At 37.0% G+C, this 24007-nt stretch overlaps 1 protein-coding gene across 1 annotated transcript in view; it reads left to right on the top strand.

The window, feature by feature from the left end:
• The first annotated feature begins 22531 nt into the window (after window positions 1-22531).
• The window catches only part of btbd17a (BTB (POZ) domain containing 17a), a 10122-nt gene continuing 8646 nt past the window's right edge, over window positions 22532-24007 (top strand). The window contains exon 1 of the mRNA XM_079801452.1: window positions 22532-22846. Within this exon, the coding sequence (XP_079657578.1) occupies window positions 22753-22846 (94 nt within the window). The 5' untranslated portion in view covers window positions 22532-22752. The remainder of the gene's footprint in view (window positions 22847-24007) is intronic.

Genomic DNA, 24007 nt, shown 5'->3' with positions numbered 1-24007 from the left:
ACAAAAATGTACCACCCCAGTGACGGCCACTTGTACCTTAAATGGTACAATTTTTGTACCATTTTTTTGAGAGTGTGTAATATACTGTAGCTGTTTTGTGAATGTAAAAGTTCTACAAAGCTGTAAAGTCGAAAGTGCACAATAAATTAAGTTATTGTCTCCCAAAAGAAAGAATCGCCTATATGAGTCGTTGGTATTTCCAATACTACATGATTGTTCTATGTCTCTAGAAAAGACATTCGCGCTATGAAGACAGCCCACCTATGTTGTAAGTTGTCCATCCACAAACAACTTGACTCGCCCACAAACCCGTCATGTTACTGATGACTGCTTCTCAAATCTCCGAGTTCAACACGGGATTCACAAAACGCTTGGTCAAGAAAGATGGGTCAGTACCCAGTTTATTTGGACCAGCTTGCTCCTCAGAATCAAAACCTGTAAGTATGAATTATTGATGTAACGTTCTATATTTTCTACCGGGTGTTCAAAATACATAGTTTTGTGTTTTATATTGTGTATGGCTCTGGCTAACCGGCTAAGTCACGTTATTAATGTCTTACTGAAATAATTCTGCTAAGCAGCTGTGGGCCACAATTACCATAAACTGTGTCTAATGCAGATTATCTTTCTACTTTGAGTAAAGATAAAGGATAAAGCAAGATTCGTTTTACGAACTGTAACATTACCTCAGGCATTCAGTTAATCAAAGTTCCCGCATGTCCACCGCAATAAATTAGAAATATACACCCACATGGGTTTGTTGATGGACATGGTAATGCTGATGGGGATGAATTATAGTTGCAACATCTCATAATGTACCTCAAACTGAGTAGTGTATCACTGAGAAACGTCCTGCTCATGTCCTTCGGGTTGAATAACTAGTTCTTCCAATGTTTCATCATCGGACTCAGGCTCGGATTTATATGGTAAAATTGACGTGATCATTACTGTCTTTACAGTGTGTACAATCACTGAGGACTGAGGAGCCTCCGGAGTTGAAGTTCAGTTATGGTAATGGGCGTTTAGCTTCCGAAACACACGCTGTAAGTGGTAAACCAATCCAACAGACTGGGGCATCTGACCAATCAGTGCAGAGTAGCTCGCTGAAAGGAGGGATTTAGAGAGACATTAGACAGCCAGTCGTTTGAGAATCATTGAATAATGTGGTGATGTGCAATGTAAATTATATGAGAAAATGAAAGTGTTTTTTGACCTGTATAAAGGAGACTACATCTAACTAAATCAGGAGCCTTTAAAATAGCATTATAGGGGAACTTTAATACCATAGAAATTATTCAAAATGGGTATAACCCATACATATATTTCCACAAATACGGTACAAATGGTCACTGAAAAGAGGCCTTAACCATCATAAAATAAAATGTTGTTTATTCACTTTTGCTATTTTCTAATGATAACATTAAATAAATATAAATAATAATAAGTATAACAGGTAACAGGACTAAAATTATTTGATAGCTTGGGACTAAATGCTGGTTTTTGGTAAACTTATATTTCTATACAGTATACATATTTTAAAGATATTTAAAAAAAAAAGAGAGTAAATAGTAGCACTTTATTTTACAGTGTCATTGTTACATATGTTACATGCAGTTACTATAGTAATAACAATAAATTATGCATTATTAGATGCAACTAACTCTAAACCAAACCAAACCCTAATCCATAGTAAGTACATATAGTAATATTTTCTTACAATACCAGGGTTGAATGGTTGACCTTATCAAATGCAGACAATGGTAAATTGGAGAATTTTCACAATGCATTTCTGAATTAATAGTGATCCACAGATGCTTTCAAAAACGTTCATTCGAATGGTCTCAAAATGCAAGAATGATCTTGCACGGATAATTTCAATTTCCAGAAAAGCATAATCCCATTATCACAGACAGTTACATCATGTTGTAATGAGACTTTTATGGCTCTTCGTGACCCTTCACTCTATAGTTGTTTTGATACAGAAGCTGATAAATGATAAATCTTTAACTACAGATGAGCGTGTGCTAGGTTACAGAAGAGAGGTTTTCTCTTAAAGGCTTTAAGTACTTTACTACTGATGTGGTTCTCCCTTCTGAAAATATCTCTATAAAACAAATTATCGCTCATTTAAGAGATCCACAATCAATGAGGAGGAGCATGTTTTTTGTTTATATGGGTCTCTCTGAGTGTGTTTATATGATATGCTTATTGTTCTACGGATCTGACTCGATGTAGTAAAAATATCAGGTTCACTGGCAGCACCAATGTTTTTTTGCATTAAAGCATGTTCCTGTGATTGAGAGATCCCAAATGATTATAATTACAAAGCTGTTCAAATGCTCTTTGCCTCTCTCCTCAGAAGGGGCTGATGGTTTTGCCGGTTTCAAGAATGCGATAAAATTTGATAAATATAGGTATCACGCATAAAAAATTATGTGGAAACCCCATTTTATCCAGAGGTTTAGATTTTATGGAGAGGAATCTTGTTCTCATGCATTAGACATGCCTGTTAACGAAAGCCTTTAATATATCTATATTTCCGTGGGGAAATCTTTTGTTGATATTAAATTATCCCCTTTCTCAATGCCAGACCTCATTTTTTTATTTTTAAGGTTTCTAGATATATCTAAAAAATGTAAAATATGTGTAATCAAGAGAGTATGAATCACAATGCCTCTATTTTTGTATCCTCCTTATCTTCTTTCTTCCTTTTTAGAAACAAACAAAAATATACTATTACATACGCTTCCTGATATGGCGGGTATACCAATGTCCTTGAGCTCATATTGTCTCATGTGAAACCAAGCCATAGGTAAAATATAGTAAAAACAGGGATGTTTTCCACAGTTTGTTACTAAATAACAAAAGGAAAAAATATAGGAAAATGAAACCCTCTCAATGAAAATGTTAAGAAGATATTTTAAAGAACATACTTTAAAGGATTATTTCCTGATATTTTACTCACCCCAATGTCATCCAAGATGTTCATGTCTTTCTTTCTTCAGTCGAAAAGAAATTAAGTTTTTTTGAGGAAAACATTGCAGGATTTTCCTCGCCATCATAGACTTCAATGGCAACCAAAATGTTGAAGGTCCAAATCAATGCAGTTTCAAAGGAAGGGCTTCAGAGGCTCTGCGCGATCCCAGATGAGGAATAGGATCTTATCTAGCGAAATGATCGGTCATTCCCCCCCCCAAAAAAAACGTTTTAACCTTAATTGCTCATCTTGCGCCGCTCTACGATGTACCAAGGATTGCGCAAACACATCGGAAAGTTCACGGTAGACGTAGGCAGATGTACCGCCCGAAGCGAATGTGCGAGGACTAATACAAATGCCCTTTACAAAAAATGTTTGTATTAGTCTTTGCACGAGTGCTTTGTAAACACGGGGCAGTACTTCTGCCTACGTCTAGTGTGACTTTTCCGACGTGATTGCGCAATCATTGGCACGTCGCAGAGCAGCGCAAGAGGAGCAATTTAGGTTAAAAAGTATATTCTTTTTTTGTATTTTTTTTTTAATGACCAATCGTTTCGTTAGATAAGATCCTATCCTCATCTGGGATCACGCAGAGCCTCTGAAGCCCTTCCCTTGAAACTGCATTGATTTGGACCTTCAACACTTTGGTTGCCATGGAAGTCTATGATGGGGAGAAAAATCCTGGAATGCTTTCCTCAAAAAACTTAATTTCTTTTCGACTGAAGAAAGAAAGACATAAACATATTGGATGAGATGAGGGTGAGTAAAATATCAGGACATTTTAATTTTTAAGTGAACTAATCCTTTAAGTCAAATAGTCAACTGTTTGATTACCAACATTCTTTAAAATATCTTCTTTTGTGTTCAACTGAAGAAAGAAACTCATACAGGTTTGGAACAACATGAGGGTGAGTAAATGACGACCAAATTTTCATTTTGGGGTGAACTATCCCTTTAAGTGATAATGCAAATGAATCATTGAATCAGAGTTGATGAAATTGATTCATTAAATTAAAGTTTTAACTGATTAATACATTTTTTTTTTTTTTTGCAGCTGACGTTTAAATAAGATGCTATTAAACATCTGTTATTTGTTTATTCCATGAATAACCTTTGACATCCATGAAACCTTTCCAATGCACCAAAGGTTCTTTATTGGAAAAGGGTTGTGAAAGGTTCTTCAATGGCATCCCTCTGAAAACCCCCTTTATGTTTAATGCTCTCATACTCAAGAGTCATAAGACAAGGTTGTGAAATTACACATACATTTTGGGAAACTTGATGGCCAAATAAAAAAAAGTGCATTCAATTGTTAGAATCACAAATTAAGAAACCAAAATGACTGGGATTCCACGTAAATCTACACTGGCCTTGCACTGTTTCCTCATAAGAGCTTAATTCCAAGAACAGGGATTTCCAAAGTTCCCATCCAGAGACTACCACATAGAATTAGGGTCTCAAAAGATTCATTTCAAATAACTCGTACAAGCTGTTTAAGCTCAAAGCATGACATTGCAGCTTAGAGCATAGCCTAAACTATGAGAATGACAAACAGCAATGTTTTCCATTACTGCACTAGTTCACATGTGTTGCCCTTTGCCTATAAGGGCAACTACCCACGCATTCTATGTTTGTTCAAAGAATCAGCGCATCTAATCGGCAGACAATAATGAAAAAAAGATGTTTTTTCTAAATAATGAACCATGGCTCTATTTACACAGTCTCTTGGGAAATCACCACATTTAGTTGAAGTATAAATGGCCACTGTTTTGCATTCTGGGATGTACAGGGAGTCAATGTGTAAGGTTTCAGATCCCTCTCCATGGACATTTTGCTCTAATGAACACGCTCAATTATTCATAATCGACTGGTACACCTGAGACAATATATGAGCTCAAGGACAACGCTATAGCAATACCATCCATATCAGGATGTGCAGGAAAAGACTGTTTCATTGTTTTGTACAAAGGAAGAGAGAAGATGAGAGGGATGCCGAAACAGAGGTCTTGTAATTTGCAGCTTCTTGATTACACAAGGCGCTCAAAAACAATAGAACAAATTTTTAAAGCTATCTTTATGACTTCCATAGTTGACCTCTTGGATATCCTGTAGTTCTTGGAGAAAATATTAAGATGACAAAACACAGGACACAACACGTCAAATAACTGATTTATGTTCAGAACAAACCAGTTAACACTCGTTTTTTAAAAGCTGTTTGATAAGAGAATGTAAATAACAGTGGAAGATTTGCATTGTACTATAATACATACAAATATTATTTTTAATATATATATATAATATCGGTATGTTGTAACTCTGACTTTGCATGTACCAGTCACACACACACGCATTTTTACCCTTTCAATATATTGTATCTGTATATATATATTTTATAATTAGAATATATATATATATAATATCTGTATATTATAACTCTGAAAAGCTTTGCATTATGTACCAGTCAAACAGTATTTTGTGACACTTTCTGTTAATTTGTCACTGGCATTGTTTTAAAATATGATTCCAAATGTTTAGCCCCTCACACGGTCATACCATTTTTTGCATAGCTAAAGATCTTTACTGCACTGGAAACTAAACAAAAAAAAATACAGCAATATTATATAAAAAAAAAACGTAAGTTCTCCACGTTACCACTATTTACAGCAAAACATACTAACAATAACTGTAACCGCAATTGATGCTCACTTTAATAAATTAATTTAGCACTCTCAAAAGATTCTCCTAAATAAAGACTGATAGCTTTTCTTACCCTCACAAATGGCTGCAGGTCCCCATCCGTGGACTCTGGAGCAGGAGTCCTAACCGCCGATGCCCAGCCAGGCAGTCCTTGAGGAGGACAGGGAAAAAGAGGAAGGATGGGGGACTTTGAAAAACAGACACATCACTGCAACCACAGACTGAGTTCGGGAGGAGGTTATGGAAGGAGCTAGAGAGAGAGAGATAGAGAGATAGAGAGACAGGGAGGGAGGGGTTAAGCACGAGCCGGGCTGATTTCCATAGGGAGGATTTTGGTGAAGCATTGAGACAGACATAAAGAGGTCTATCTTTCAGAGAGAGGTCAGTATAGCGCAGAGACACATGAGGAAGAGGGTGTATTGTTTCACACAGCGATGCCTTCAGACCCATGGGAGCTCTTATTTGCCGTGTGTGTGATCTTCAGGACACTTTAGGATTCCTCTGGCTGTGATTAAAATGTAAATTTAACTTGAACCAAAATATAGTCTCTTGTCCTCTAAGCTTTAACCATTTGATCAATATGTAGATTTGAAATGGTGCTTGTTTGTGCAAAACTCACCGTCACGATGCTATAGTGTGTTCAGGGTGGTTGTCAGGGCATTATGGTTGCTAAGGTGTTCTGAGGGTCTTTAGTACTTTTTTATGCTGTGGTGTACTGGGATAGCCTGACAAGCCAGTCAAGATGTTGGGTCTGGAAACTCACCATTGATTGACAGGGCTCAATCTGAGGGGCGGGATAAACGGCTGTCTTTCAAATTCCCTCTGCACGCAATTGGACAGCGCCATGAGCGCCACAACCAACCAGAGCGAAGAAGAAGGTGAAGCCGAGCTAACGTTAGTTGATAGACTTTCAACGTATCCGGTCTGCAAAACTTCTAACATATCTTCTTTTCTTAAGAATGACTTCAGTGCCGTTCTTTGTTCTTTTCTCAAATAAAAGCTTAACTCCAAGTCTTCCAGAGTCGCGGCCAAAGCCGATTCAAAAGACCACTGTTCGTCAGCTTCTTTGTTTACGAGTAGCACGCAGAACCTCCGCAACTCTGCCATGACGTGCCGTCATTATGTTAAGCCCGCCCACCGACTCTACACACGCTGTGATTGGCCTGACCAGAGTTTGGTTTTTCCAGCTCTCAGGTCTACCGAGAGTTGCTAGACACTCGCGGCAAAATACATTTTCTGCCGCTAGGGTGCGTCTAGATTTCTAGGCTAGTACTGGGAGGTTGCCTAAGGGAAAAGAGTAAAAAAAAAAAAGAGTCCACTGTTCTGGTCTTAAAATATGTAATAAATCTTTCAGTGTAAGTTTTTGGTAAAATGTATACATTTTATAAGTGTAATCACTTCGCATATCTAAAAAAAAAAACGGCTTTATTTTAGTATTATTTATATACTATTTTGGTATAAAACATTTTTTACTAGCTTTTATTTTTTATATATTTTCAGTTTTCATTTTAATTCTAGTTTAACTATATTAACTTTTTTATATGATTTTGTAATTTTTATTTAATATTTATGTTCTATTTAACTTTAATATTCTTTTTAACTGTATTTATATCTATATCTATATATTTGGTAACACTTATTGGTAACAATAAGGTTTAATTAGTTAACATTAGTCATTGGTTAACATGAAGTAATAATGAACTGCACTTGTACAGCATGCATTAATCTTTGTTAATTTTAATTTCAACATTATATTTGTTATATTATATTTGTTAGTTACTGCACTGTGAACTAACATGAACAAACAATGACCAACTATATTTTCATTAACAAAGATGAACAAATACAGAAACAAATGTTGCTCATGGTTAGTTGATATTAGTTAATACATTAACTAATGTTACCAAATGAACAAATTATTTATTTATATCTAATTTATATCTATTTCAGTTTTAGTAATTTTTGTACTTCAACGTATTTTATTTCAGCTGTCAAGGCAAAAATTCCATTTTCTTTAAAATTTTTCATCTTATATTTGTATTTTAACCTTATTTTAATTAACAACTATTTTTAATACTTTTAGTTTGAGTTAACAATAACAACATGGTTCAAAGTCGCACAATTTTTGTTTTTTTTATGTGTACTACGGTAGAACCACATTGTATTCTTCAAAGTTCTTTGTCTTACATGTAAATCGAAGTACAATCAATATCAAAGTACCATGGCATTATCATCTGATACCATCACTGTACCATAGTACTGTTAAAGTTCGTTTTGTGCGTTTACTGATGAAAATGCACTATGGTGCAAGAACTTTCAGCCAAATACATAATTTGATATTAGAAATTAAATGTTTTATTAATTAGCTTCCCTCACAAACCATCAACATCACTTCTCCAGATCGATGGAACAAAAAGTACATGTACACCACCATCTGGACAAAGTGATGCATGGATGCTTTCTCTCTCTCTCTCTCTCTCTCTCTCTCTCTCTCTCTCTCTCTCTCTCTCTCTCTCTCTCTCTCTCTCTCTCTCTCTCTCTCTCGAATACTCATCACTGAGTTGTCTAAACTGGCCTTGTACCACAGCAGAGGACTGGCCAGGCAGAAAATGAGCTGAGTAAACTCTCATTGGTCTTAGTGTCAGCGCTATATAGGCTATTAATAGGCATGATAATATGGAACAGTCTTTGCTATAAATATATATTCCTCAATATAAAGCCGGTTGATCACAGATTGTCCATATTGAGCTACACAGAGAACATACACACACCTCTGGGTGGAAAAAGCCCCTTTTTATATTTCCAGATCACTGAAAACTATGGATAAATTATAGATTGACTGCATTGTGTGTCACTTTAAGTTGCCTTTAAGTAAAATGATGCGTCTCTTGTTAAATTTTTTTTTTAATACTTATACTGCAAAGCAAAACAAATAAATAATTATAATAAAAAATGAAAATATAATTTAGCAAAATACATTAAAAATAAATTCAAATAATACAAAATATTGCACTAAAAATGCCCTCAAAATAAATATGCACTAACTCAAACATTTTTCCATTGACATTGACACAACGTTCCCTACATGACCATTTATGTGAGCAGAGCTCAACTATTTGCCTAATGTTGTCACATTAGCAATATATCATAACATTTTTAGATGTCGGAGACGCACCAATAAAACATTTAACAACTTCTCTTAAAAGAAAGTCAAGCAGCCTTGTGTGGTCTGAACTTGGAATTCATGTTTTCATAGTGTTATAGTGAAGGCCAAGCCCAGCAGAAGGGAATGTTGATTTAATATGTCCTGTCATCCAGAACAACATTCATTATCTCCTTTCTTCTTGCTCTATGACACTTCAGCATGTTAGACCTGAAACCTGGAAAATTTATATTTTCATAAACATATTCATATTATCATTGTATTCCATAAAATTGTCAATCAATTCCTTCACTCAACATGACCACTAACAAGTTCATTCTGTTTAATTTGACTCACAAATCATCTTTCTAAGAAGTAAGGTTGCCCTTCTGCAGTGGAAGAAGATCTGAGTTAAATGGAAGTTGCGATAGTCTTTTCTTCCCTATTGTGACGTACAGTGTTGGAGGTAATGCATTCTAAGTAATGCGAGTTACGTAATCAGATTACTTTTTTCAAGTAACTAAAGTAACACATTGCTTTCAAATTTACAACAAAATATCTGAGTTACTTTTTCAAATAAGCAGCACAAGTAACTTTGTTTTCCCATTTGTTGACTGAAGCTAATTATCTTGACTAGCTTTAACATAATAGCATTTGCATAGCATAGCACTTGCTGAATGAGGACAGCAATATAAAACATATAACATATATCTGTTCTCAAACTAAGCTCATGCTCCACTCGTCATGATGATGGTAACCCTCCCAGAAAAAAAGAAAAAAAAACATAACAGAAACTCTTCTTAACTAACATAAAACATTAAAGGGTTAGTTCACCCAAAAATTAAAATTCTGTCATTAATTACTTACCCTCATGTCGTTCGACACACGTAAGACCTCCGTTCATCTTCAGAACACAATTGAAGATATTTTTGTTGAAAGCTGATGGCTGAGAAAGGCTTCAGACATGAGAGTGAGTAATTAATGACAGAATTTTCATTTTTGGGTGAACTAACCCTTTAAACAATACTAAATCTCCCACTTAATGTTGATCTTGCACCTTAATATAAAGGCCTGTTCACACCGGGATAATTTTCGCGCACGTTTAATAGCCGACGTTTAACGCCTCGTGACTAAACAAAGGGCGCCAATGTGAGTGTGCACACCGACACACAAAATGGCAGGCGTAAAAGCGTCATTTTTTTAAAAAACGCTTTGGGTTTTTTTTTTTTTTGAAGCGGCGCGTTAAAAACTGTCCGACCACTGAGATCATGTTCACGTGCCTGGAGCTGCTGAAGTGACAGTAAAACACTACTTGGTGGCGCTCAAGCACAAAACATTCTTGCAGCGCACACATTGATACGACGAAGAAGTAGTAAGTAGACAAAGAAGAAGATGAGCTGCTAATGCTGCTTGCCAGTTAGCAAAAAGTGTGTGAACGGTTTTGGCCATATAGACATAATATGTCTATGGTTTTGGCAAGCACGTAAATACTGTCTCTCTTCTTCTTCTGTGTGACAACGAGTGTCAGAAGCGTAAAGTGCCACAGCGCCACCTTGTGTACCGGGAGCGCTATCTACTGAATTAGCACGTTCACTGAAAAACGTCACGAAAAACACTGGCGATAAGCGCATGCGATATTCGTCCCGTGTGTACAGGCCTTAACACTTAATTTTGGCATTTATTGTCCCTTTTGAGTGTTGTGGCAAAATATGCTGGGAAATTAAATCCCAGCCCAGTTTCGGTTCAATTTAAGTTTGTCTAAATTAAAAGAAACAAGTTCATAAAACTCAAAACAATGAAACAATTCAGATTACTTAAAATGTGTCAGTTTTGAGAACTCAAAAGAAAAAGTTCTAAATACTTAGAACTACTTAGTTAATTTGATTCAACTAATATGTTTAATTTGAGTTGGCTCAACTCAAACCAATTAATTATTTTGAGCGTTAGGGTTTACAGTGTACTATATAGTAGGCGAAAAACAGTATGTGGCAAAAGAAGTTGTTATGGAGAACACAAAGAGGAATGGTTAACAGAGTTTATTCGAGACAGCATGAATCAAAAGCCCAATGCAAACAGGTGAGTAGACACACAGTAGAGACTTGATGTTCTTTGGATGTGAGAATGATGGAATGTCTTTTCCTTGCAGGTGCAGGGACTCGTGGGATTCAGGTGAAGAGGAAACCAGGTTGGATACACACACCTCTGTTTGTGACGGATGAACATGAATTGTGAAGGTAGGACTTGAAGGTAATCGCTGGAGAACGAGACACAGGGGAAATCACTGGAGAAACAGGTAGGTAGTCCGTGTAGAAACAAGATCAGACAACTGACTGAGGTGAGGTGTGTGCTTATGAAGTGAGCTGATGATGGTGCAGATGAGGTGCAGGTGTGCATGATTAGTACTCTGGTGATTGGGTGCGCTGTGGTTGACTGGTGAGAGAGCCTGGCAGATCTGTCGCAGAAGTATGTCCGAATTTGTTTAATTTGAGTCGGCTCTACTCAAACTAACTAATTATTTTGAGCGTTAGAGTTTACAGTGTACTATATAGTAGGTGAAAAACAGTATGTGGCAAAAGAAGTATGTCCAAATTCTCAGTAACACTCTAAAAAAAAAGGCTCGTAATCATAGGGGAACCTTTTTTAGTGCTATATAGCACCAATTTTGGTGCTTCAGTGGTTCTTCAGCGGTTCTTCAGAGGTGCTATATAGCACCTTAGTCAAAGAACCGGTGAAGAACCTCTGAAGAACCTCTGAAGAACCGCTGAAGAACCACTGAAGCACCAAAATTGGTGCTATATAGCACTAAAAAAGGTTCCCCTATGATTACGAGCCAAGAACCATTTTTGGTGCAATATAGAACCTTTTTTTTTTTAGAGTGTATAAAAGAGTAGGCAAAAAGTACAGAATGACCTATTACTTTCATCGAGATTCTGAAGTGTGCATGCGATGGACACTTTACTATCCCATGAGGCCACGGGAGTGGATTTATGAACGACAGAGAAGCGACGCAACTGACGGTCACATGATAATGACAACATGGCGAATGTAGTATGTCCAGATTACATTACAGCAGACATTCGTACTAAATAGAATATACTTTTTAGAAGCCGTGAAATAATAACTTATTCAAAATGAGTACTTACTCAAGAAAGTATGTGAGTTTTGAACTTTCTTCTCCTGTGTCCTTCTGCAATCCAGAATGGTAGCACAGCTAAAATTTAGTTTGAGCTGCGCCCTCTACTGTACAGGAGTGAATTTCCTTCAGCCTGAGGCTTATTCATTTCACTTTTGACGTGAAAGGGCCTTTACATTTGCCAAAATAGATCTTTTATAAAAAAAAAAATAACAAGCCCAGCCCAGGTGAGAAAAAGTATTACTTTCCTAAGTAACACAATTAGTTACTTTTTCAAGGAGTAATTCAAAACTGTAAAGCATTACTTCTAAAAGTAACTTTCCCCTACACTGGTGACATACACTCACCTAAAGGATTATTAGGAACACCATACTAATACTGTTTGACCTCCTTTCGCCTTCAGAACTGCCTTAATTCTATGTGGCATCGATTCAACAAGGTGCTTTAAGCATTCTTTAGAAATGTTGGCCCATATTGATAGGATTGCATCTTGCAGTTGATGGAGATTTGTGGGATGCACATCCAGGGCACGAAGCTCCCGTTCCAACACATCCCAAAGATGCTCTTTTGGGTTGAGATCTGGTGACTGTGGGGGCCATTTTAGTACAGTGAACTCATTGTCATGTTCAAGAAACCAATTTGAAATGATTCAAGCTTTGTGACATGGTGCATTATCCTGCTGGAAGTAGCCATCAGAGGATGGGTACATGGTGGTCATAAAGGGATGGACATGGTCAGAAACAATGCTCAGGTAGGCCGTGGCATTTAAACGATGCCCAATTGGCACTAAGGGGCCTAAAGTGTGCCAAGAAAACTTCCCCCACACCATTACACCACCACCACCAGCCTGCACAGTGGTAACAAGGCATAATGGATCCATGTTCTCATTCTGTTTATGCCAAATTCTGACTCTACCATCTGAATGTTTCAACAGAAATCGAGACTCATCAGACCAGGCAACATTTTTCCAGTCTTCAACTGTCCAATTTTGGAAAGCTTGTGCAAATTGTAGCCTCTTTTTCCTATTTGTAGTGGAGATGAGTGGTACCCAGTGGGGTCTTCTGCTGTTGTACACTCTAAAAAAAAAGGCTCGTAATCATAGGGGAACCTTTTTTAGTGCTATATAGCACCAATTTTGGTGCTTCAGTGGTTCTTCAGCGGTTCTTCAGAGGTGCTATATAGCACCTTAGTCAAAGAACCGGTGAAGAACCTCTGAAGAACCTCTGAAGAACCGCTGAAGAACCACTGAAGCACCAAAATTGGTGCTATATAGCACTAAAAAAGGTTCCCCTATGATTACGAGCCAAGAACCATTTTTGGTGCAATATAATACCTTTTTTTTTTAGAGTGTAGCCCATCCGCCTCAAGGTTGTGCGTGTTGTGGCTTCACAAATGCGGTGCTGCATACCTCGGTTGTAACGAGTGGTTATTTCAGTCAAAGTTGCTCTTCCATCAGCTTGAATCAGTCGGCCCATTCTCCTCTGACCTCTAGCATCAACAAGGCATTTTCGCAGGACTGCCGCATACTGGATGTTTCTCCCTTTTCACACCATTCTTTGTAAACCCTAGAAATGGTTGTGCGTGAAAATCCCAGTAACTGAGCAGATTGTGAAATACTCAGACCGGCCCGTCTGGCACCAACAACCAGGCCACGCTCAAAATTGCTTAAATCACCTTTCTTTCCCATTCTGACATTCAGTTTGGAGTTCAGGAGATTGTCTTGACCAGGACCACACCCCTAAATGCATTGAAGCAACTGCCATGTGATTGGTTGATTAGATAATTGCATTAATGAGAAATTGAACAGGTGTTCCTAATAATCCTTTAGGTGAGTGTATATCTGAGTGAAACGAACAAGAAAAAATTTAGGACAGGACCTGATTTTGTCCATTGGAAAATGAATAGATCGTTGTGAGTGACAGTGTGAAGTGTGAAGAGATGTCGCTGCATGAGGGAGGGGAAGTTATTTTGATTAAAGATTACAAGTGCACATGAAAAAACACTCACAATAAAAACTATATTCCATAAAAAAATAAGAATTTACCATTTTGATTTCATGAGATGTATAAAGACAGCTAGAGGAAGTGGTCAGTCTCTGTGCATTTGGCCTACAACTTCCATAGCACAATGTGTAGGAGGCCTATAAATCCTGTCATTGAATATTGTTTTTTTATCCAAGCCAAGAAAGACACAAGAGCCATTAAACACTGCTGTGATGAAGAAAGGGGTTATGTCCACTTTGTCTACTCTGAACTGATTCACTTAGCTTTTATCTACTCTTTTGTAGAGTGGAGAAGGAAAAACTGCCAACACAAACTCATAGTTAAAGCACTTAAAGTGAAGGGCCCTTTTTTCCCCATCTAAACACATTAATTCATAACAGCACGTAATGTGATTGCTTTGAGCGGGGTTCACGGAGGCTAACATTATTAATGTGAATTTAACTATCTGTAATTTCTGAGGCATGTGGGGAGATGAAGGGAGAGAAACGAGATAAAAGGAAAAACATGAATAAGTGGCGAGAACTGAAGCAAATTAGTAATGAATGGAGAGAGATAAAGGGGGTAAATAGAGAGGCTTTTTTTGTGAGGAATTATGGATTATTAATGCTTTCTTTGTCTCGATGACAACAGAAAATGAGTTTCATAATGCAAATTTCAGTAACACTTTACTGAAAGGTTCCATTAGTTAATACATTAACTAAGCAATTTTCATCAATTTATTCATCTTTGTTAATGTTAGTTAATAAAAATACAACTTTTCATTGTTAGTTCATGTTTGCTCAGGTCTATTAAATGCAACTTTTGATTGAAATTAACATTAACCTAAGATTAATAAAGTTAGTCCATTTTATACATTCTAACTATAAGTAACTTCACAATTACATGTCAACTAATTATTTTTGAGTCAAGTCAACTAACTGTCATTGAAGTGTTAGTAGGCCTACTGTTAGGTTAGGGTTAGCAGAAAAAGTTTGCTTATCGTCAGTAATAAGACTATATGTCTGTTGAGGGAGCATCAAAATAAAGTGTTAGCAGATATTAAATGACTGTTGACATGTAGTTGCTAAATTACTGATCAAGGTTGGAGTATCAAAATGAAGTGTTACCTTAATAAATGCTTTACTAGTTTTAAAAGTAGTTTTCAATGTTAGTTTGTGTTAACTAATGTTAACAAATGGAATCTTGTAGTAAAGTGTTACACAAATGTCTGTGTAATCGTAGCATTTCGTATACAAGCATTATAAGCATCTCATTTGCAACAATACTGCCCTCTAGTGACAATACCTATTCAAGTTTAGTAAAATGCTTTGTTGTTTTAATAACTCCTGACAGACACCACAGTATGAAAACCTAACGTTAAAGGCACAATATGTAAGATTTTTGGATTAAAATATCCAAAAACCACTATAACAATGTTATATATTTTGTTGACTTGTGTACTTGCATTATCCCAAATTTTTCCAAGAATGTTTAAATCCAGAGAAATAAGCAATTTTAACCAGGACACGGACCATGTCCGTGCGTTGCCTATCAATGACATCATACCTGTGTTACCCTCGAGTTTGTAGAAACCATGGAAACACCAAAGACGCTTTAAAGAGATAGTTCACCCAAAAATGAAAATCAACCCATAATTTACTCACCCTCAAGTCATCCTAGGTGTATATGACATTCTTCTTTCAGACGAATAAAATCGGAATAATATTACAAAAGTCCAGGCTAATCCATGCAAGCATTATAATTGGATTTATAGTTTTCTGTTTTTGAAGTCCATAAAAAGTGCATCTGGCCATCAAATAACATGCTCCACACGGCTCTGGGGTGTTGATAAAGGCCTTCTGAAGCGAATCGATGCGTTAGTGTAAGAAAAATATCCATATTTAAAACTTTATAAAGTAAACTTTCGGCCGACCGCCTTCCCTGTTCAATATATGAAAAAATTGTTGAAAGTTGCCCTGCTGATCGAAAGACTAACGCGACCAGGTACGCTCGTCATGACGTCACGTACGCATCTTGAGTTTCACTTTCAACATTCAACACTTTTCCACAGAAGGTGGTCGGCCGAAAGTTTACTTGATAAAGTTTTAAATGGGGGGGGGTTCTCCGGGAGAAAAGGCATTTGGGGGGTAAAAAAATTGTTATTTTGGCAGGGCTGGCAGCTAAAAATCGCATTCCTGGGTCTGTATATCACATAATTGGGGTCGCTTCAACCCGCGGACTTGGCAACACAGTGCAGTTGAGTTCTGTTGACATTTGACAACTAACGTTATGTGTCGCTCCGTTGCTCTGATTGGTTGTAGGTCTATCCAATTGAGGTCTTTCCTGGTTCGGTTGAAACACGCCCCATAATCACAGCCCAACGGAGCAGTATCAGACTCATATTCTGACTAGAATTGAGTATGACGACGTCAGGCTAGGACTTTTGTAATATAACTCCGATTTTATTCGTCTGAAAGAAGAATGTCATATACACCTAGGATGACTTGAGGGTGAGTAAATTATGGGCTAATTTTCATTTTTGGGTAAACTATCCCTTTAATGTGTTTTATTAGACAGGTGAGCAACTGTTTGGATACATTCATCAACAGAAAACGAATAATTTTTACATAGCTCAACTCAGTTAGTCTTATTGTATAAATCTCGTTTTCATGATTTACCGCGAATACCATGTTTTACCATGACTAATATTGATCTAGCTTACTGCAGTGTGCAACAAGTGTCTCATAGCCGCAGAGCGAATGCACAGAGTAGCATTATAACATAACTTTCAATACACTCAAATAATGTATCTAATATGAAAAAAACAGGGCTGCCCTCACATACACATGAGCAGAAGAAGTGGAAACGGTCGTCTGCAACAATAAAAGCTCCACAAAATCCAGGCTTCATCAAGCTACGCCTTTGTTTTGAAAAAGCGACCTCTAGAGGTGAAAAATTACACATTGCGGCTTTAAACCAAAATTATTATCTAAATTAAAAGGAAATTAAAAATGAAACCAATTTATTTATGATAGAGACAACACAATATATACCGCTGAAATGCAGTAGAGCAGAAGATACATTGAGGTGCCAAGTAGGTCAAATATGGAGCCCTATTTATTATTAGAGAGAGTGAGAGAAATCGAATTAGGCTTGCTAGGTCACTGTATCACTGGTTTTGACATTGTCATCAACAATGATCAATATTCCGTCAGGCTACCCAGACTGGCTTTCTTTTTACTGAGTGGTTTAAATGCTAGAGTATATGACAAACCAAGGGCTCTGTGGTCACATTTAAATTGATGTTGTCATTGCTCTGAACATGCAAATCTAAAAATTTAAAGATTAAAGTTGTCAATATGCATACTAGTGTGCACATTTTTCAAAGTTGTAAATAAAACAAAGATTACTGGAGTATATTATACTACTTCAGTATTTTTACTTGTTTATTTCAACGTGTTACTTGCCACTTTTTTGTAATTATTCGTGAAATTTAGCCATGTCTGAGTGAAAATCAGTGTGGACATGATATTAATATGGCCTATATACTGTCTTGCCAATTACTTGAATGCTTCTTTCGCCTGAAGACGAACACTTGCTGCTTTATTACACTGTATGAGTCACTGCATCCCTCATAGTTACTGTTCTAACACTCTACAATAATATTGACTGTTCCTAAGACAGGTCAACAATGGTACAATACAAGCATTAAGTAAAGCATAAGGTATAATCAGCTGGTCATTATCAGATGACTATGCATTATCCTGCATTTTTAAAAGGAAATGAATAGTTTTATTCTGCAAAGGTGCATTATATATATATATATATATATATATATATATATATATATATATATATATATATATATATATATATATATATATATATATATATATATATATATATATATATATATATATATATATATAAAAAGATCAGAATATCAACTTGCATAATAATTATGCACGCACTCACTGTATACATTACACACATGCATGCATGCACGCACGCACGCACGCACGCACACGCACGCACGCACGCACGCACGCACGCACGCACGCACGCACACACATACATATTTATATATACAGTGTATATATGTATATATATGCACATTAAGTGCTGATACTTGAAATGAAGCACATACGGCTATAAATGCTCTCTGTATTGACATTAAATTGACTGCTGTCTTTTAATCATGTCTGTTAAACTTTGATAGCATTGTCCCAGTTAAAATCAAATCAATTTTTATATTCACCCAACCGAATGCTTGATGTAGCCTTAAGAGGAATCCATTCATCACTATCAGTCTAGATCAGGGTCACAATCGGCCTGATAGTAGCTTTGGGGTTTCTCCTAAGTAAATGATTTACTCAAATTTTACTCGGAAGTTCATCTCACACACGCACAGCACACATCCGTACACTTACACAAACACACACATATCTGTTCCCGCTGTTGCCTTGTCACACAGCCAAGGTTCAGGCTCTCTCAGCACATTTCTCCCACTCCTTTGACTGGCAGTAAACAAGTGACATAACCTCTAACTAGAGGACTCTGCAGCAGGGGTGGATGTCCTTACATACAGAGAGAGAAATAGACTCCAATGCTTCTTTTGATCCTGAGTGTGGACAGCATGTAATAGAAACAACATGTTCAGTCTGGCTGAGTGACAGGCTGAATGCTTAACCTGAAAATACAGTGCACAAGGGTGTTACATACTTCTGGGTGCCATGTTTAGACAGTCCTGTTACTACTTCTCATTCAAACCCCCCAAGAATTTAATTTACACATGTAACGTCATGTTTGTGTAATGGGCATTAATGATATCTAAAATATAGAAGTTTGTTGTGCTATTCAAGTTATGCAATTTTGAAACAATAGCTCACCAAAAATGTTAAAAATCTGTCAATTACTCACTCCCAAACCTGTCCCTAACCTGTTTAAGTTTCTTTTGTCTGCAGAATACAATATTCATTTTAATGAATGTTTCAACAGTTTTTGTCCATTCAATATAGAAAACTTGTTTACACTGCATAAAATAATAATAATTAATAATATTTGCAACTTTTTATCTCACAATTCTGACCTTTTTTCTTGCAAATGTGAGTTTATATCTAACTTGGACTTTATAACTTTCAATTCTCAGTTTAGCTATAAGACAATTCTGAGAGAAAACAATCAGAATTGTGAGTTGTACACCTGGATTGGTTCTTGTTGAAGCTCAAATGTGATGCATAACACGAGAATGAACCTCATTGGTTCTTGCTGAAGCTCAATCGTGATGCGTAACACGAGAATGAACCTCATTGGTTCTTGCTGAAGCTCAATCGTGATGCGTAACACGAGAATGAACCTCATTGGTTCTTGCAGAAGCTTAATCGTGATGCGTAACAGCAGAATGAACCTCATTGGTTCTTGCAGAAGCTAAATCGTGATGCGTAACAGGAGAATGAACCTCATTGGTTCTTGCAGAAGCTCAAACGTGATGCGTAACACGAGAATGAACCTCATTGGTTCTTGCAGAAGCTCAAACGTGATGCGTAACACGAGAATGAACCTCATTGGTTCTTACTGAAGCTCAATCGTGATGCGTAACACGAGAATAAACCTCATTGGTTCTTGCGGAAGCTTAATCGTGATGCGTAACACGAGAATGAACCTCATTGGTTCTGGTTGAAGCTCAATCTTGATGCGTAACAGGAGAATGAACCTCATTGGTTCTTGCGGAAGCTTAATCGTGATGCGTAACACGAGAATGAACCTCATTGGTTCTTGCAGAAGCTTAATCGTGATGCGTAACAGGAGAATAAACCTCATTGGTTCTTGCAGAAGCTCAAACGTGATGCGTGACACGAGAATTAACCTCATTGGTTCTGGTTGAAGCTCAATCGTGATGTGTAACAGGAGAATGAACCTCATTGGTTCTTGCTGAAGCTCAATCGTGATGGGTAACACGAGAATTAACCTCATTGGTTCTTGTGGAAGCTTAATCGTGATACGTAACAGGAGAATGAACCTCATTGGTTCTTGCAGAAGCTTTATCTTGATGCGTAACAGGAGAATGAACCTCATTGGTTCTTGCAGAAGTTCAAACGTGATGTGTAACAGGAGAATGAACCTCATTGGTTCTTGCAGAAGCTTAATCGTGATGCGTAACAGGAGAATGAACCTCATTGGTTCTTGCAGAAGCTCAAATGTGATGCGTAACAGGAGAATGAACCTCATTGGTTCTTGTGGAAGCTCAAACGTGATGCGTAACAGGAGAATGAATGCTTAACCTGAAAATACAGTGCACAAGGGTGTTACATACTTCTGGGTGCCATGTTTAGACAGTCCTGTTACTACTTCTCATTCAAACCCCCCAAGAATTTAATTTACACATGTAACTTCATGTTTGTGTAATGGGCATTAATGATATCTAAAATATAGAAGTTTGTTGTGCTATTCAAGTTATGCAATTTTGAAACAATAGCTCACCAAAAATGTTAAAAATCTGTCAATTACTCACTCCCAAACCTGTCCCTAACCTGTTTAAGTTTCTTTTGTCTGCAGAATACAATATTCATTTTAATGAATGTTTCAACAGTTTTTGTCCATTCAATATAGAAAACTTGTTTACACTGCATAAAATAATAATAATTAATAATATTTGCAACTTTTTATCTCACAATTCTGACCTTTTTTCTTGCAAATGTGAGTTTATATCTAACTTGGACTTTATAACTTTCAATTCTCAGTTTAGCTATAAGACAATTCTGAGAGAAAACAATCAGAATTGTGAGTTGTACACCTGGATTGGTTCTTGTTGAAGCTCAAATGTGATGCATAACACGAGAATGAACCTCATTGGTTCTTGCTGAAGCTTAATCTTTGATGCGTAACAGGAGAATAAACCTCATTGGTTCTTGCAGAAGCTCAAACGTGATGCGTGACACGAGAATGAACCTCATTGGTTCTGGTTGAAGCTCAATCGTGATGTGTAACAGGAGAATGAACCTCATTGGTTCTTGCTGAAGCTCAATCGTGATGGGTAACACGAGAATTAACCTCATTGGTTCTTGTGGAAGCTTAATCGTGATACGTAACAGGAGAATGAACCTCATTGGTTCTTGCAGAAGCTTTATCTTGATGCGTAACAGGAGAATGAACCTCATTGGTTCTTGCAGAAGTTCAAACGTGATGCGTAACAGGAGAATGAACCTCATTGGTTCTTGCAGAAGCTTAATCGTGATGCGTAACAGGAGAATGAACCTCATTGGTTCTTGCAGAAGCTCAAATGTGATGCGTAACAGGAGAATGAACCTCATTGGTTCTTGTGGAAGCTCAAACGTGATGCGTAACAGGAGAATGAACCTCATTGGTTCTTGTGGAAGCTCAAACGTGATGCGTAACAGGAGAATGAACCTCATTGGTTCTTGTGGAAGCTCAAACGTGATGCGTAACAGGAGAATGAACCTCATTGGTTCTTGCAGAAGCTTAATCGTGATGCGTAACAGGAGAATGAACCTCATTGGTTCTTGCAGAAGCTTAATCATGATGCGTAACAGGAGAATGAACCTCATTTGTTCTTGTGGAAGCTCAAACGTGATGCGTAACAGGAGAATTAACCTCATTGGTTCTTGTGGAAGCAAATATAAATCTATCATATGTAGATGAACGAAATGTATTCATGCTCCATGTTATGTGCAGCCTGATGTCCCTGTTTATTTGTCAGCAAAAGTCGTTTCATTTTGCATCATCTGGCGGACTTTTGACAGCACAAAGGATTTCGTTAGAACTAGAAATCGAACTTTCATTTTTTTTTCATTCCCGTCTACGGACAAAATCAAAAGTCCACTATGGATGTTTTGAAAGTTTTTGGCAAAAGGGAATGCCGCAGCCTGTTTTCTCTAGTTATGTTTTTTTAATGTCTTTATACTGCATAGACAGTAGACAAATTTTATTAAAAGCCCATCTTGCCAAGCAAGACACGTTCCTGGAACAACATTCCTGTCCGAAAATTGAGTCCTAAACCTATCCCTACACCCTATAACTTATCCCTAAAATGTAAAATCAGAGGGAAATGACAGGTGAACCTAACCCTGGTTTTAACTTGACATGAACTGTAAACTGGTCCCTCAAAACTGATTGGTTGATTGGACAAAGATGTTGATCCAGGAACATGTTGTGCTTGGTGAAATCACGTTCACCTCTTGGTCAGGGATGAATTACCTCTTTTAGCAACCATAGCAACTCTCTGGCATCAGGTGAATTATCTACAGGCAAGTGCATTTAAAAAATTTTTGAAGAAAATGTTTAAATCTTAATTCCTGTATTCAAAAAAAGCATGCATTAATTTATGCATGCAGATTTGCATAAACAAACTCGCAACGCTCAGTTACAATTACAGTTTGTGATTAGAATTCCACGCTTGCTCTGCCCGAACAGCTGAGGCCTCCTCTGGATCTATGTCATACAACATTGAAAAAGAGAAAAGTCAAAATCAAAGCCGTTGTCATGGCAACTGCCGTTCCTGCCCACCAAAACGAACTCCCCACCCCCCACAGGTTCCACTGATCGATAGGATATTGTGAGGGTGGAACTAACCCAAAAGAACCAGTAACCTACATACTAGTTATGCACCATAGTCTATATGCCACATAAAGGGGGCCGACAGACCATCCATCATCTACTGAAGAGGAGGAGGAGGAGGAAACAGAAGAAACACAATTCAATCAAGGAAGAGTAGAGGGTTGAAAAGAGAAAGAAAACAGATGAAAATATAGAATAGAGACAGAAAAGAGAGAAAGAGATCAAATCCACTATCGGACAAGAAAAGATGGCTTATTTGTTGGGGAATGGGCCGTTTGTCCACGTTTACCTGCTCTTCTTGCTGTTGGCCACCGGGTCTCATGTGCAACCTGTCCGTGGAGGTAAGGTGACTTCTCTCGCACTCTCTCCCAGATGATAGATGCAACGTTTGGACATGGTGTCAGAAGTATTGGGTTTGTGGATGGAGGTATACAAACTCTGGGTTTCATCTGCTGGATGACAGAAAATAAATAGTCTGGATTGGGAAATCTGCACTTTGCAAAGTTGCATGTTAACATATCAGTTATTGAAGATTAAGGATAAAAGTATGTTTTAGCATAAAAAAATATTATTTTCCATCAAATAAAATGACGTACCTTAATCCTGTCTGGTTAGTAAAAGACAATTAATTGTTTTAATTTGATGAAAAAAAAATGAAGCCATCATTAGCAATTAAGACTTTCCTTTGATTTCTGTTATGTTGCATTTCATTACAAACCTGTTTTGTGATTCATAACAGCTTGTACTTTATAATAGGAAACCAGGGCGCTATAAGTGGTTTGCTCACACGAACGCACAACACCAACGCAAACAAATGCACGCACACAAACAGCTGATGGCATTTCCGAGAACTCTGCAATGACACCCAGCATTCAAAGGAAATGCACAACGGAAGTTGGATGATCATTCTCAGGGTGCAGAGCCATGAAAACACATTCAGTTTAAAAACAGTAGTTCCCTTCTGGAAAAACAAGAAGGTTAAGACGGTTCTAGTGTGTGTGTATGAACAATGGAAAAGAGGAATCACTGCAGATGAACACAGAATCAACCCATTTTTTCCCCTCAATTCTGAGGAGAGATGTGTAGAAATAATCTAATTTAAACCTTGAAGGAAGCAGAAAGTTCTGAAAATCTAAAATATACATAATGCATAAATATACCTAAAAAAAACCCATAAGTGACATAAAATTAAGACATGTTCACTATAATCATAAGATTATATGTAATTGATAATAAAATGTGTATTTACATGTGATTTTATCATATAAATGTTTGAACTTTTTATTCATGGAAGAATATTTAAAAAATGCATCACTGTTTCCACAAAAAAATATTAAGATTCACAAATGATAATAATGTTTCTTACGCAGCAAATCAGCATATTAGAATGATTTCTGAAGGATCATGTGACACTGAAGACTGGAGTAGTGATTCTGAAAATACAGCTTTGCAATCACAGGAATACATTACATTTTAAAATATTTAATATTACTGGTTTTACT

This window comes from Gobio gobio (genome assembly GCF_949357685.1).
Source record: "Gobio gobio genome assembly, chromosome: 20".
In the NCBI taxonomy this organism is placed as follows: Eukaryota; Metazoa; Chordata; class Actinopteri; order Cypriniformes; family Gobionidae; genus Gobio; species Gobio gobio.
Note: the sequence above shows the minus strand (reverse complement) of the source record. Positions and strands in the feature narration are given on the sequence as shown.